General features: G+C 42.1%; 1 protein-coding gene across 1 annotated transcript; it reads right to left on the bottom strand.

The window, feature by feature from the left end:
- Nucleotides 1–1,469: 1,469 nt before the first annotated feature.
- ATRIP (ATR interacting protein) lies at nucleotides 1,470–14,842 on the bottom strand. Its single transcript, XM_074152105.1, has 13 exons — nucleotides 14,473–14,842; nucleotides 13,022–13,104; nucleotides 11,348–11,518; nucleotides 10,572–10,687; nucleotides 10,107–10,267; nucleotides 8,600–8,695; nucleotides 7,635–7,764; nucleotides 5,758–6,489; nucleotides 4,966–5,108; nucleotides 4,273–4,364; nucleotides 3,270–3,353; nucleotides 2,754–3,003; nucleotides 1,470–2,060 (listed from the first exon to the last, which is right to left on the bottom strand). The coding sequence occupies exons 1-13, from the start codon at nucleotides 14,840–14,842 to the stop codon at nucleotides 1,993–1,995; spliced, it is 2,496 nt and encodes an 831-aa protein (XP_074008206.1). The 3' UTR covers nucleotides 1,470–1,992.
- Between the last annotated feature and the right edge of the window lie 1,142 nt (nucleotides 14,843–15,984).

The raw sequence follows: 15,984 nt of genomic DNA, 5'->3' as shown, positions 1-15,984 counted from the left end.
GGTCTCTTCGCCCGAAGAAGGGGTTTAAATGCATTTTATCTCTATAAACTCAAATTATGCTTAGAGAAATTAGGTGGCGAGAACAGTGCAGAGCAGTTGAAAAGCGATGTCAGGTCACTGCATTTTTGGGATATCGTGACTATCATATCATTGATAGGACAGCTCCAAGTTTGCCACTAACTGCCAGATACTGCTTCACCACTGCTCATAGGGCTATTTTTAAAGAATTATCTTAATGTTTATTTTGGTTTTGAGTAAGGAAAGGGCTTTTATCCGACATTAACAAGCTCTTATCTCTAATCCTAAAGGCCAGGAAATGCTGTGTTTTGTGTGTTTTGGTTGAGATTTTTTAAGTTTCATTTTGTGGGTTTTGGTGGTTTTGTTTGTTGGTTGGTTTTTTTTTTAAGAGGACAAGTCAAATGGTTTTATGTCATGCTGAAACTTCTGTAGTATGTCTTGTCCAGTGCCCTGGTGGCAGTTCTAGGGTAATTACTGTGCAAGCATACGTGGACTCAGAAGGCTGTGCTGTCATGTGCCTGTGTGTCCTTCCTTGCTGCATTTGAGCAGGAAAACAGCAGTTGTCCAGATGCTACAAAGGACTTGAAACCTGTTACTGAGAGGAGCAGTTGGCAGTGTGTGTTGTACAGAAATGAACTGGTGGAGCTCTGCCAGCCGTTACTTGAAGAGGTGGCAGTTCAGCCCTAGGCTGTTCTGCGGGAGGCAGGAGTGAAGCTTTGGCCCTAGGGTGATGCTGGATTATTACACTGGTTATTCCTACATAGCAGTTTCTGGGAAAGTTCCCTTCAAAATTGAAAGCCAAGTCAAGAGCTTGGTCAGCAGATGGGAGTGGGGACAGGCACACCAGGGCAGGACACAGCCTCTCTGGGTTATGACTAGAGAACTGGACATTTCCCAATTTTCCAAGGGCTTCCTTCCCGCTGTAGTACTGTCTCCTCTTCCTCTGCCTGGTCCCTGGAGCCAGGCTTGTTCTGAATCAAATATGTGTCAAAAAATGAAAAAGGCTTTCCAAGTTATTTAAAAATAGAAACCTGTAGGCTCTTTTAGTAGTGCTCATACCTCCCTTTTTAGGGTCTAGGGTTCAGCTGATACCTGCAGCCGAGTAGGACAGGCGATGATCTTACACTTGGAAGGGTACAGCAGAGTTCTTCCTCCAAACTTCAGTGCTGTATCCTGGGTAGGAGATGCTCATTCATCTTCACTGCAGTGCCTACACAAAAACCCAGTCATTCTGCACACACTTAAATATCCTTATCTTGTCTGCTAAGAAAGAATGTTCTCCTCAACATTACCATCTTACTCTTCTGAGGTAATTTTTAAAAAAAAAAAAAAAAGTTCTAGTGTTTTTTGTTTTGGCATCTCAGCAGTTTCATGAAATTGAGAAAAATGATGATCCTTACAGGGCTCTGAATTTCTTGTTCAGAACTGAATGGCCAACTCTTAAGTTATTTCTAGAAAGGTTTTTAAAATCACAGTAAACTGTTTACTAATATCAACATGAAAATTTTGGAAGTCAAGTAAGACAGTGTTACAGCCGCAAAAGAAACAAATATGTTCAAAAAACATTCATATGAACTCAAGTGATCCCAAACATCTCGGCATGTTCAGCATCATAAATTCAGCTGTAGTCAGTAAAATGGAGAACACAATCGTGAAACTCCCATTCCATTCACAGCAATGTCATAAAGGATGAAATTCATAAACGGAACCAGTCACAAGCCATTGAGTTGTTTTGCACAGCAAAACGGTATGTTGCAGTATAATTCTTACATCAAGATTTCTTTACTTTCATCTACATTTAGATGGCGCTTAAGTAAAATAATCACAAAAAAAGAAATGCATCTTAGTTGTGCTGCATTTGAGTGCAACCTTTAGATTATCACAATAAAATAGATGATTTAGATTTCAGATTTACACTGGCAATGATTATTCTGATTTAGATGAGGAAGGACAGAGATCTTTGCTAGATGTTAGCTAGCTGGAGTCCATTCCTTGGTCTTCTGCTTCCGGCTCAGAAGGATACAATTCGTCCAAAATCAGCTCTGCAACGACAACAACAACAACAAAACATCAGGTTTCAGAGAGTCATTTTTCTACTTCATGGAGTATGGTTATAGCTGGTTTCTCTTTTGCTTTAAAACATACTGACTGTAGAAGGCTACAGCAAATATCCTTTTTCAAGGTTCAATGCAAACAGGTCTTTAGATAGGCGTTTTGTCATACAAACTTTTCCCCTCTTTTCTTTAATGCCTTTTTAAGCATTAAAGGAGAAGACTGTCTCTGACAGTCAATTAAATTTAGCTGTTGGTGAAAAACCAGTAAAGGGCACTTTGTTATTTCACAACTAGTTCTGACTACTCATTAAGTTTAAAACCTCATTTTTTGTTAAGTAATTTTGAAAAGCCGGTAGGACAAAAGCACAGTATTTTGTGTTTTAAAGGCAGAATTGTGCAGATTGTTCTACTAAAGAAAGCTGGAATAAAGGATTTTGTTTCATCAGATAGGGGCACATCTCTGGAGAGAAGAAGATAAAACTGTTAAAGGATAGTAGAGTAGTGATTCAGTATAACGAGAACTGAGGAGCACTAGACTATGGACTGTCTTCAGAGGTCTGAGCAACAAACATCCATGGTGTTTGGTACAGGGCACCTGTTCAATGAGGAAAGGGACAGAAATGGAATTTCTATTTCTACAGCATGGGGAAAAAGCCAACACTATCATTTGACATGTTTTACCTTCACAGGGGCTCAATTTTTGAGTCTTTTTGAGAATGGCTCTTATGCCCGGCATGGCTTGGTCGTATTGATGGAGAACTTCCAAACAGTGTTCGTGAAACAGTTTATCTTTCTGAGACAGGCTGTGCAAGAGTAAAACAGCGTCCCGTAAAAACTGAATAATTCGTTCCTTATACGCAGACAAGCTGGTCTCAGATCTTCTAATCTTCATCCACTGTCTATGTAACATTATAATTAGTGTCTTAACCACCTGGAAGAGGAAAAAAAGTGCCTCAATACACAAAACGATAGAAGCGGAAAACTTAATTTCATTATGAACTTTACTGATTAATCTCTTCAAACTTCTAAATTTAAGAATATTTTCCACCAAGTAAAAGCAAGCTTCCTTACACCTAGAAGGTGGCATCCTTTAAAAACTTCTGTTTCATTACAGCTAAAGAAAGGGCAAAAAGATATTTCAGCATTGAGTACCTTTAAGTTCTCAGTGGATTAAACTCGGCCACGGTAGTGACGTACCTCGAGATGACACTGACAGTCTGAACCCAGTAATAAAACCGCCGGAGTGGGACACCGCATACACCTTGTCAGGAGCCTGACTGTCTATTACAAAAACACGCAGATTGCATTATGATCAGTACTAGGGTTCTGCAGAATTATCAAACAATTAAACTGCAAATAAAGGGATGTAGAAATTATATTTCATTACTAGTTTCAAACATTCTTGTTTTTTTCTTAACAGTTAATCTTTTTCACCCCAAAAAATTGTTAAAGCATTTTCCTCGTAAACCTTTATAGACATAGAATTTGCCTTGCACAGAAACCTTTTCAACTTTCTGATGAGAAAGGCTAACGAGGTGCCCTGGGCCTTAATTCACTGCATACAAAGAATATGTTTACACTTAATATAACAATGTAGGTAGGGGGATAATGAAAATGGTTCAAAATTCTTTGAAATGAGAGCAGAAGTGGAGCAAAAGGGTAGAAACTCAAACAAGTTGCCACTATCAGTATAAACAAAGAAGTTAAATTCGAAAGCTATTCTTCCTATATATAATCATGACTATTACACAGCAAGATAGTATTTCCACTGAACACAATGAATAGAATCCTAAATTGCTATAGACTGCCTTTTATCTGTAATAGCTTATAAGATACAATTGAAAAGTAATTAATATAGTCAAAACGAATCATAGATCATGCTTCCTTTTACTCCTCTATCGCTCTAAAAGCAAAATAAAGCTTAGTGTTGAACATTTGCAGCCATCCTAGGATCTTTCTTGCTTTTCCAGTGACTTAGCTCTGACTGTTACAACTGATGTTATCTTAAGAATAGTTACTGATTCTGTTTCAAGCAGGAACTCTCAAAAATGTAATCCCTTTCCGCAAGCCAGTACTTCCAGTGTTTTATTTCAGCTGGAGAAAGAACCTGGTTTTGGACAGTATGTGCATTGCCCTGCTCCTCCCACTCCCCCAAGTGGAAATAGCAGGAAAAAGCATGTGGACGAACAGCCGTGGTTACCTCTTGTTCCAGCTGAAGCCAAAGCATTTCAGATGCTGATTTATCTGGTCTTGATGTGATATACAAATACAGTGCAAGGAGGAGGCAGGTGTCTGAAACAGAGATAACTTTGTTCTTTTCCCAACTAGTCAATTGTTTATGACAAAAGTTAATTTTGTCACACAAAAATAACATTTCAGAGAATATTTACAGTGCTATCCAGGGAGTCGTGATACAGGCCCAACTTATTGCTTTGCTTCAGACATTTTAAACGTTGCTGAAGAAATTAGTATCCCTAAACTTTATATATGTGTTTGTGGTAATACTGTCCTACTTTGTTCACAAGGAACTGGACAAAGACTTTGTCATGCAGAGTACTGGGATCCCTAAACTCGACAATGTGATGAGTGCAGAGAAATTAAACTTCCAAACCCTTTTTTCCTCATCAGCCTTTACTATAATAGACACTAATCTGGGAAGTAGATTTAAAAATCCACATGGGTATCAGAAGCACTGTATGTAGACAGATACCACAAGACAAAATACTCTTCAAGCAGTAACTGAAACACTGCCCTAAAAAATGAGTTTTCAGGTAACAGAGCAGGCTTTTTGCCTTTTGGGGTTTTAACACCTTTGAGCAAGGCCTGTTTCCCTTACTTTTAGTCACGCTAACATTCAACTGGTAACAGTTCTCTGTGTTAGGCAGTCTTTTACCTGAATGAGAACAAAGTTGAGCAACCAGCTTGTGGTGTTGAGCAAGAACAGACAACAGCCTGATGGTCAAAAGGGCAGCGGGCAAAGGGGTCTCCAGACACAGGCAGCAGAGCAGGATCCGGCTACTCAGTAAGTGCTGAAAACTTCAAAAGAAAAACTCAGATTTAGAAATGGGAAATGCACTGACGAGTTGAAAATACACTATTTCTTGTACGCAGTATCGTAATTTGTGCCTTTTTAGCCATTCCAAACACACCTGACCTCAACTTACCTGTCATAAATACGAAGTATACTGAAAAACATACTCTGTTACATTTGGCAGTCAGTCTGCAATTCATACTATGGTTGTGTGTATCAGACCATTAGCAGATGAAATGTTTCACTTCTGAGAGTGGCGTTTTACCTACCAGAACGAGACCCTGTGCTTTCATTCCTTATGCGTCTCTCAGCAAACTCAAAAAACCCCAAAATGAATGTTAAAGATATTCTGATCAACTGCCTTAAGAAGTTTTCTCACTTTCAAGGGACAGGAATGCAATGAGGCAGCAGCAGCTGCTTCATATAAACTTCATAATCGCCCCCAATCGCTGACAAGATTTGCTTATCACATTTGTTAGCAGCAAAGGCAGGAGGAAAGATCCTCAACTGTTTCTCAAATGGGATCTGAGAAATGGGATATTCTCCCGTACGTGTCTAAACTTATATTGTCATGTGCAGAAAGTAGTTTCAACGGAGAATGAAAACTGCTAAACAACAGATTCTGAAATAATTTTAAAGCTATTACTGACTTACTTCATTAGCAAGTCCATTGTTGAATTTTCAGCTAATTTCACCAAAACTTTTAGGCTTTGGTTCAGTATACTGTCAGTCTGGGAGCCTCTTGCAGCAGAAAAAGCTAAAACCTGAAGCAGCTTTTTAAACAAAGAATGTTGAGCTTGACTATTGTTGGGAGCGTCCTGTGGAGCTACGGGCAGTCCTCCGTGCGTCCTGGTATCTTCTTTATTATCGCACTGATTGTCACATGACCCATTTTTGTCCATCGTGGAAACCTGGTCATCTCCAGCAGCAGAACTTTTTTCCACTTCAGCAGACAGCAACGTGTGGACAACATCCCAGCTATAAAACGCCAAATAATAAAGAATACCCAGTGATATAAGTGTAGTTTCTTCAAGAGACAACCTGAAGTCCTCCTTACTGGACACCGTATTTGTGCTGGTCCTGGAAGGAACAGCTGAATGGTTTCCACAAGAACCATTCACTGACTTGTCCGCCAATGGTGCCGCTTGACAGTATGCACCAATGTGGTGTTCTACCAAGGGCAGGAGATGCACCGCGCCTTGGATCTTGCAGCGTGTGAGGTGCAAGAACTCTCTCCGGCTTTCTGTTGGGCTTCCTTCAGATAATCCTTCGTCCATAGCGATCAAGTTCAAGCCTGTTAATGCAAGTTTCTGAGCTTCTTGCAGGGATACAAGAGGAGCGGTTTCTTCTTGAGTTGTCCTGCTGCTGGGTGGTTGTGTGGACTTCCTATCCAAATAAAATGAAATGAAGGGAATTACTTCAGGAGAAAAGGCAGAGAACATAGTTGAGATCTGAGTTATGCCTATTCTGAATCAAATAATAGAAAGGCTGGGGTAATAAGAGATGTAAATTGGGAAAAAACCCACACCCTACTCCTTGATATCTGCATGGAAGAGCAATTTCAAAGCATTCCAAGGTCTTGTGAAAGCAGTCAGAGCTTACAGCTGGGTAACTTCAGCAGCTCACTATAAGCCCTTGTCTGAAACTACATTTCAAACATTGGCTTCCCGATTTCATGCTTTTGGTAACCTGTCCTATGTTCTTATCTTCCCCTAACGTTATTTGGTAGCTTCTGGGAAGAACGAGTACCTGTCCATTACTGATGTGTAATATGTAGGGGCCTTTAAAAGACTACAAAAACAACAAAAAATTATTTTCTTGGCCAGAGATGAGAGAGAGTTCAGCTATTAACTAGTCAAACTGCAGATGCAAAGGCCAAAAAGGGTGATGAGACCCAAGCCTTGCTATGAACCCACAAAACACAAGACGTACTAATAAAATAACATCAGAAAAGCGAAGATATTTCTGGAGCTACAGTCTAATTCTTTAGACTGAAAACCTATTGGAATTTATATCCAATATTCATATTTAAAATGCTTTACCAGTCACTATAAATATATCTTGGAAAATGGCATATAAATTGTATATTAGCATAATTTATGCTTTGCAGATAAAATGCCTACTGTTCTTTTGATCCCATTTTCAACATTTTCTTCCCACTTAAGTCATGACCATGTTTATATGCTTCCCTCGTGGCAACCCAAATTTTATGTCCTTAAGTGGTTAACAACAGCAGCTGCTAACAGTCACTCCCAGGTTTTACAAAATGTGCTTCTCTGCCTTCCCCTAATACATAAATAACCCAGTTTATCTCTTAGTGTTGTTCCACTGTTTAGTATCTACGATAATCAAAGATTAGTAAGTCAAAGATGCAGAACCACGTTCCAAATTTTGCATTAAATGGCCTAAGCAAAACAGCATTGCACACAAGGAGCGAGCTATCCTACGTGAACGAACATTTATTAGTGTGGAGAATGCCACTATACAAAGAACGTGTCAGATGCAGTTTAACAAAAAACCCCAAAACTTACGTATCCAAGTAGTTAGGCTGCAATACAGCTCCAGGTAGAGGCTCAGAGTTACTGCTGAGAAGGTGGCAGAGTCCTAGTAATGACCCAGGGACAATGGGCTGCTTCATCAGTGCATTTAGTAAGATAGAACCTGAAAGGATAGATACACAATTGTCTTTGGAGGACCTTTACCATCAACTGCAACATCAAGAAAAAATTTAATATTTCAAAAGATTAGCCTTATTTATAGTGCTCTCAACCTCAAAATATTTTTTTTCATTACAATTCTCTACAAGAGAATTCATTCTACAATTCATTACATTCTCTACAAGAGAATGATTTTCAGAAAAATGAATTTAAGATATAATTTAAATATTAACCAAGTTATACTTAGATATATTTCAATTACAATCCCATACTAGGGAAATGGCTTGAGCCAAACGATTATATATCCCAACTCTCCTGATGACTTGCCCTCCATGTTCCACTCCCAACACTTAATTATGTGATGCAGTTCTATTCGGAAATGGAAATAAAACAGTACTCTGAAGACTTCTTGGTGTGGGCTGTTGTAAAGTGTTGCTTTATCATTTTTACCTTCATTAAAAAAAAAAGAAGAGTACATTTTTCCTGGTTTTGTATTGTTTTACAATAAAAAGCATAATACATTAATAATGAAAGAATGAGCCTTGTAATAAGATGCCTCTTGATTCATATCCTTCCATGAAGCAAAACCCAGGCAAACTTTTTTCTTAAATAGAATAACAACGTAAGAACGTTGTTAGGATAGAAGATAATAATATGATATGAAATGCTTTACTGCAAAAGCACAACATTCAAAGCGAAAAGCGACCCGGCTGAACACCGCTGTTCTGCGCAGCGGCACTGGATGTCGCAGGCTCCTCAGCGCAACACCGCTGGGTGAAGGCACCTGAGCTGTTCCTCAAAAGGGCTCGCTCTTTTCTGCAGTAACAGAATTAAGTTACCTTGTGTGTTTCGTTTGGGTACAGGGTTGTAGGAACCATTTTTCCCCACTGCTTCATGCTTCACGGGTAAAACTTCAGGATGGGTTATCTTACTATCTAAAACAAACAGTAATGATGAATATAATATGAAAACTGTATTGCTTATGTATCTGTACCTACCCTTTACACACATTCAGTTATCCACTGCTGTTACATAGTAAGAAAACACAGTAGACCAGTAAAAAAATCTCTGTCTTGTATAACTCAGGTATGTCAAACAATAGTTAAGAGCTACAAGTACAATTGCTCCCCAAAATAAATTAGGAAAGTGAATAAAATTTCACCTTTACTGTCAAATGTTCCACAGATCGTTCAGTGCTATTGCTCTCAACTTTTCTTTTACAAATAAACAATACCTTAAGCTGAATTCCCACTACTAGCAGAGATTTACATGACTACATTAGTTAAAAATCAACATAAAATTCTTTAAAAAAAAAAAAGAGAAGTTGAGCATTTCATAATCTTTCAATCACCTAGACATGCCACAATTACTAGCCAAACTGAAGCCAAAAGCCTTGCAGGGTTCAGAAGACAAATAATCAAGTGTGTTTTTCAAACCAATAGGCGTATCGAGTGTTGTGACTGTAACGAACAGCAAGGAGGCTGAAAAAGTAGCAATTCTAATGCTTTAAGGCTACTGTATTTTTCTTTTTGATGGGGTTCATACTGCCTGTACAGTTTCAGAGCGAATACTGTAACTGACAGTAACAGCGCAGACTGTTCATGACTCTTCCTGAAAGCATTAGTTGACGATACCCGGATTTCTTCCATTTATTATTTCCTATTGGAAACACGGCAGTTGGCTACTATCAAAAACCCATCGTTTCTGTTTCATATTATAGCAATCTTCAAATACATGCATATATTCATTTCCTAAGACTTAATGAATTTCAAGATACAATTTAGTGAGAATTAGTGCCCTACACGTAAGAGAGGAAATGAGTACATTGTTTCAGTCGCTTCTTTTGATACGGTTAAATACGAACCCTTTAAAATAAAATCCCCTAAAAGGTCAGCTTTAAAGCCAAAGCCACAGGAATACAAAAAAATGCATTAGCTGACTAGCAGACCGATTCAAGAAATAGGTAAATTATTTCCTGTTTTTCTTTACTGAATGAGAAAGGCAGATTAACAATTTGGATATTTTAGTTCATCACATAATAAATGAAAAGTTTGTCACTAGGGCGGCCAGCAGCCACTTCCTGTTTGATATCTTGGCACCTGGTACATAGGCATTGCCAAGGGGTCAGTTAAAATGATCTCGATGCAAATTTCAGTCATAGCTATTTTTGCCAAATGGTGTAAAACGGAAATAAATTTAAGCAAAAAACAAAATAAAAGAAATACTTGTTTTTCTCTACGGTGAACTTACTGAAACTGTTCAGCCACACAGTACAAAAATCCTTGTCATCTAAGGCTGAACGTTCAACGTGCAGCTAAAGATATCGTAAGTTGTATATGGGTTTACCTTCTTTGATCAAAGTAGTCGAGGGGATCGGATTTCCTGAAGAACTCGATGCTCTGGTGGACATTTCAGCATTGAAGGATTCCTTTGTAGGAAAAGATCTTCTTCCAGGCTGTGGAGAACATCCTTCCGATTTCACTTGTACCGCAAAATTCTTTTTAGGGCTAAAATGAAAATCAAAACACTTAGATGAATCAGTATTTATTTTGTAATTATTTTAGTAAACAATAAACAAGGATTGTTCCACATGGATGTTTGAAAGGTACTTCACTATAAACTCTTTACATTTCTGTCACAGGCACAAGGAAGGCTCTTTTTGACCAAATTCCACAGAGGTCAGCAGACTTTTTTGGTTGGATTTTTTGAAGACAACGGAGCTAAGAGTTACATGAAGAAAGAAAACCTCTTTAGTAGTTTAAGCACAGATGTTGTTAAGAGGAACACAAATTCATTTCCCGAAACTCCTACCTTGGCGTTAAAACCGTCTGAGTAACGAGTTTATTTCTTTCACAGTTCTGAAGTCGGGTTCTTAATTCATTCATTTCTGCATCTTTGAACTGCAACTCTGACTGCAACGACAGTAACTGAAAGAAGAATTAAAAAGACGGTTTTACTGTTACCGGATAATTTAGAGGTGTTATAACTGCAGAGCAACTAGAATTACCGTAAGGTTTCAAAGTTACCATCTACTTACTGTGAACTCTGCATAAGATCTCCATTTCTATGTATGCTAGTCCAATTAATACTATCTTAGAACCAAGTGTCAAAATTTCAGGCAAGAAGCATGTGGCTTGTTAAGCCAGACCATGTGCCAGGCAGAGCACGCCTACAGTGAGGCCGTTACCAGCAGAGTAAACGGGACAGGAGCAGCCACTGTCCTCTTCAGGGCTTTCAGAAAGGTGACTGCAACAGGAATAGCAATCTGATCAGAGTCACTAAGCACCAGTCTGTCGCTTTTTCTCATTTAAAATACATTCCTATTTTAATGATCGCTTAAAAGAGAAAAAAAAAAGGCAACAAGTAAACACAACCCTCTACCACCTGAATTTTACTCTTTTATTTCGGCTGAAGAAAACCCTCAGCAAGTTCTTACAAAAGCTTTCTTCTAGGTAAGAAAATAAAAGCATACATCCTTTGGAAATGTCACACAAATGTTCTTCCTTTGAGTAGACGGTCTGTGACATCATTACGTCATAAAACTAGCTTCTGCATGTGATGTGCAGGTAATTGACATATTTACAAACCTTTTTGGAGAACTCCTTTTCTTTTTCACTTAAAGTCTGACATTTTTGTTGTTCCAATAGCATGTATGATCTTTTCTGTTCCTCCATAGCGTACTCCATCTGCTGCATTGAGTCACGCAAAATTTTAATTTCTCCATTTTTAGTGAGAATTTCATCCTGCATTTCTTTCAGCTGCAAACAGATGGATTCCATTAAAGGATGTATGTAACCAAAAGCAGGTATTTATAATATTATGTGGTTGAAAATCAGGTATGTTTATACTTTCTAGGGATAAAAATACTCCTATAACCCAGTTCAGAAATTCTGCAATGTTGCTTCTAATCTTTTTCTGATTAAATCAGTCTCAGCTATGGTTTTATCTAACAGAATTATAAAATGACAGCAAAGGCACATCCTCGTGTACCATCCTGGTATCTGCCAGAGACCATTCTTCCCTTTCCCCTTCTCTGTGATTATGTTCTTTGTTTGAAAAGTATTCTAGTCGCACACATCAATTGTTTGTTCATTGTTTGGATGACAACAATGATAATTTAATTACAATATTTCATCTAGCATGGCAGCCAACAAGCGTGCTGTCCTAGGACAGGCTACCACCCCCGGGCAGGATCTTCACGAATACTCTCTGAACAGCCATCACCACTCAGAGACAAGACTTTGGAGAGATAATAGAACGAGTTATGCAGAAAAGCATGGAGAAAAAAAGCAGAAAGACACCTCTATACCACTATGTAAAATTATGGTAATTGTGGTTTACCCCCACGTTGAACACGGTGTACAGGTAGGAGCCTTCCCAATAAAGAAGGATAAAGTAGAACTGGGAAAGACGCAGAGAACGGAGGTAAGGGCGACAAGAAGGATAAATAGGGTAGGACTCTTCCATTTGGGAGAAAACACAACTGTGAGGAAACAACAGTGTATCAAGGTGTAAGCACTACGCACAAGTTATTCCTTGCTTACTGCCTCTCCTAAGAGCCAAGACCCATCCGCTGAACATCCCTAAGGCAAAGCCCAAAAGAAAAATCAAAGAAGACGTTTCCTGACACAATGCCTGGTTAAGCTCCGAACCTCTTTCACACTAAAAGGTACCCGAAACCACATACACAAGCGTTTTAAAAAATACACTACAGAATATTAAATACAGGTATAATATTTCTGGATCAGGAAGCACCTACATTAAATTTTCCCAGAGACTAAAAGACTATTCTGGTAAAATATCATCATAAACTTGCTCAGGTCTTATGTTCTTCCTGACCTGTCAGCGAAAGAAAGAATGGACACGGTACGGGCATTTCTACCTTTTTACTTCTCCGCCTCTACTTCTTCCCCCCAGTAGCTCTCCATAAGGGATCACCAGAAGGTAAAGTAATATAACACAGCTCAAAAGTTTCTCAGATCTTCAAGTTGCACAAAACAACTCTTGCTGACAGGACAGAGGAGAATCAATTTGATAGGAAACAAGTTGACAAAACAGCATTTGCTAACCTGAAACGACCAAATATTGCTCTTCCTCTTAGTATTACTGGAGCTGTTTCTAGTATAACGCTTTTAACAGATCCACGGATTTCAAGGATCAGCTTGATTAGAATGAAATACTTGGAAGCGAACTGATCCCACCTTTCCTTCGCTCTGTCAAAAGGTGTTGCTATTTAGAGGGGAGGGGAAGACATTGCTAACCTTCTGTTTGATCTCTTCATGTTGTGTCTGCAGCACTTCAAACTGGAAGGCCTCTCTCATCAGACCGTCTTCTGTGTTGCTTCCTGGTGCACAAAAAAAAGCCAAGATCTGTTCTGAAGCACAGGATGATGTATGTGCATCCCTGATGACTTAACATCAAGATTTTGTTATCTGCCATTACGTCTGAACATCTTAATTTGTACCCTGTCACGACAAACAGGGAAATCGCACGCATCTGATCACCACAGTAACTCTTTCGGAGCTTGCGTGTCAATCCTTAGAACAGAGAAGAAAACTCTCCCCCCCAATAATTTCTAATATCTTAGAACAGTAACATGACCTGCAGCAAGTACGAGCACTTCCTCCAGGATAATTTCAATTAACGCCCCCTGCAAAAACGATGGTTAACTGACAACTTTTTGACCTGGAGAGATTACAAACGTTAGCACTGCTAGAGGATTTCAGCCCTCTGTACTTTAAGAACGAGCAAATCCCTGTACGATTTTTTTTTTCAAGGCAGAACCTGAAAACCACCTGTTAACATGAGCGAGATCATGCATTTACTAGCGAAAGCTGATGGTTCGGAAAAACCTAGAATCACAGAATCTTCTTGGTTGGAAGGGACCTTTGAGATCATCGAGTCCAACCAACAAAAACAAAAACAAAAAACAAAACAAAACAAAACAAAACCAAAAAAACAAAAAAACCACCCCACCGACACCAAACACCAAAACCAAAAGAAAAACAAAACAAACACCCACAACCCCACACCACACCCACCCACAAACAGACACAACCCAACAATCTCGGGCACTAGAGCATGCCCTGAAGTGCCATGTCTACACGTTTCTTAAATAACTCCAGGGATGGCGACTCCACCACCTCCCTGGGCAGGCTGTTCCAGTGCCTGACCACCCTCTCAGTAAAGTAATTCTTCCTGATATCTAATCTAAACCTCCCCTGCCGCAACTTCAGGTCCTGTCTTTATTCCCTTGGGAGAAGAGGCCAACACCCACCTCTCTACACCCTCCTTTCAGGTAGCTGTAGAGGGCAATGAGGTCTCCCCTCAGCCTCCTCTTCTCCAAACTAAACATGCCCAGTTCCCTCAGCCTCTCCTCGTATGAGTTGTTCTCTAGACCCCCCACCAGCTTGGTGGCTCTCCTCTGGACACGCTCCAGCAGCTCAGTGTCCTTCCTGTAGCGAGGGGCCCAGAACTGAACACAGCACTCGAGGTGAGGCCTCACCAGTGCCCGGTACAGAGGCACCATCACTGCCCTGCTCCTGCTGGCCACGCTGTTCCTGACACAGGCCAGGATGCCGTTGGCATCCGACACGCACGAAACTCGGAGCACGCTGGTGAGGCTGGTTTGGTTTATTTCACGTTTCGGGGGCGGTACGGGGCCGCCGGTCCCCCTCCCGCCCCCTCCCTCCCCCTCCCGCCGCACACCCACCTTTCGCCTCCCGCCCCGCCGCGGGGGCTCTGCCTCGGGCCGGCCCCGCCGCCGCCCGCCGCTCGCCGCCGCCCGCTCCCAGGCCGCCCCACGCCTGCTCGGGGAGGCCGCCGGCCCGCTCCTGCGACAGGGCCTGCGAGGCCAGGATCTCGATCTCCTCCAGGTCGTCCGCCGTGAAGTCGTCGCTGTCGCCGAAGGGGTCCCCGGGATCGGGTCCGGGCCATGGCCCAGCCGCCCCCGCGCTCTTGGGGCGCTTGTGTGGCGGGAAGCCGTTCTCCAGAGCGGCTGGAGGCGCGGCCCCGGCCCATCCCGCCCCGCCCAGCGCCGGCCCGCTCCGCTTCCGCGGCCCCAGCGGGGGCTGCGCCGCCATGGCGGGCACCGCAACCCCTGACGGACCCGCCGGTACGGACACGCCCCCCCTACACCACCCACCAATCACCGGCGGGTAGGTGTTTCCCTCAGACCAATGAGAGAACGGCCGGCCGACTTACGGCGGCCGCCGAGGGTCAAACAGAGCGCCGGCTGGCTGTAAGCGACCCCGCGATTGGTTCTTGGCTTCCCGCGCTGCAAGCGCCTCGCTGATTGGCCGGGACGTGCGCGCGAGCGGGGCGGCTGAGGGCGGCGGGAAGGCTTCGTCCCGTTAGCGGTATGTGGCGAAGGGCTGCCGGCGTTAGGCCGTGATGTCGGGCCCTGCGGGGTGCGGCCACACGAGGTGCCTAGGCCTCAGTAGGGCTGTGGTGACAGGTTGGTGATGTCACGAGCAGCACCCGGTGACGTCGTGGCTTGCAGACCCCTCCGGGCAGGGTTGGTGGGCAGCGGGGAACCGGACCCGCCCGCTGGCCTGTCCTGAGGTGCAGCCCTGGTGGTGCTCTGGGCGTTTCGATGGCAGGATGGCTCCAGGTCAGGCGCTGGAGGGTGGCGGTGATGCATCCCGTGTGCCACTACGCTGTCATGGCGCTGCCAGCCATCAGGCGGGGCCACCCCGGCTGCCCTCACCGCTCCTGGAGACTCGCGGACAGTGTTCTTGCCTCTCTGGTACAGGCTCACAGAGAAACCATACCCATACTGAGGCAAATACGGATGCTGGCTGCTGTCCTAGGGGGCCGTAGGTATTCTCAATCCTCTCTTTGTGAGGACACCTGTGGTGGCTGCAGAGGAACGTGAGGCTATGAACGCACAGTGGTGGTTTCGCTTGTACCCCATGGGACTATGAGGCACAAGGCTGTATGGAAAGGAAGTTATCTTTACTCAACAATCAACTAATAATGCTTGTGAAGGCCAGAAAGCACTCGCTCTGATTTTCTACTGCAGACTCAAAGGGGTGTTACATCCTCAAAGTTGCTCCTTTTAAGTCTATAGAACAGCCCATTACCAAAAAAAAACCACTTTGCCACTTTGCACTGTAACGTTTGCCCTCATTAGTATCACTGCAAAGGTAGTAATTGGAGTAATTTTTCATTCACTCTGCTAAATCATTGGTAGCCATGTTGTTTACTGGTTAAATGTTTAGTT

This window comes from Numenius arquata, chromosome 8 (assembly GCF_964106895.1).
Source record: "Numenius arquata chromosome 8, bNumArq3.hap1.1, whole genome shotgun sequence".
In the NCBI taxonomy this organism is placed as follows: Eukaryota; Metazoa; Chordata; class Aves; order Charadriiformes; family Scolopacidae; genus Numenius; species Numenius arquata.
The sequence above is the reverse complement of the archived record's forward strand: the minus strand, read 5'-3'. Positions and strand labels throughout refer to the sequence as shown.

Coding starts and splice junctions, on each gene's coding strand:
- ATRIP (XM_074152105.1), bottom strand. CDS start 14,842: ATGGCGGCGCAGCCCCCGCTGGGGCCGCGGAAGCGGAGCGGGCCGGCG. Junction 13,105..14,472: donor GGCGGGGCGGGAGGCGAAAG/GTGGGTGTGCGG, acceptor TTTGTGCACCAG/GAAGCAACACAGAAGACGGT. Junction 7,765..8,599: donor ACCCAAACGAAACACACAAG/GTAACTTAATTC, acceptor CTATCCTTTCAG/GTTCTATCTTACTAAATGCA.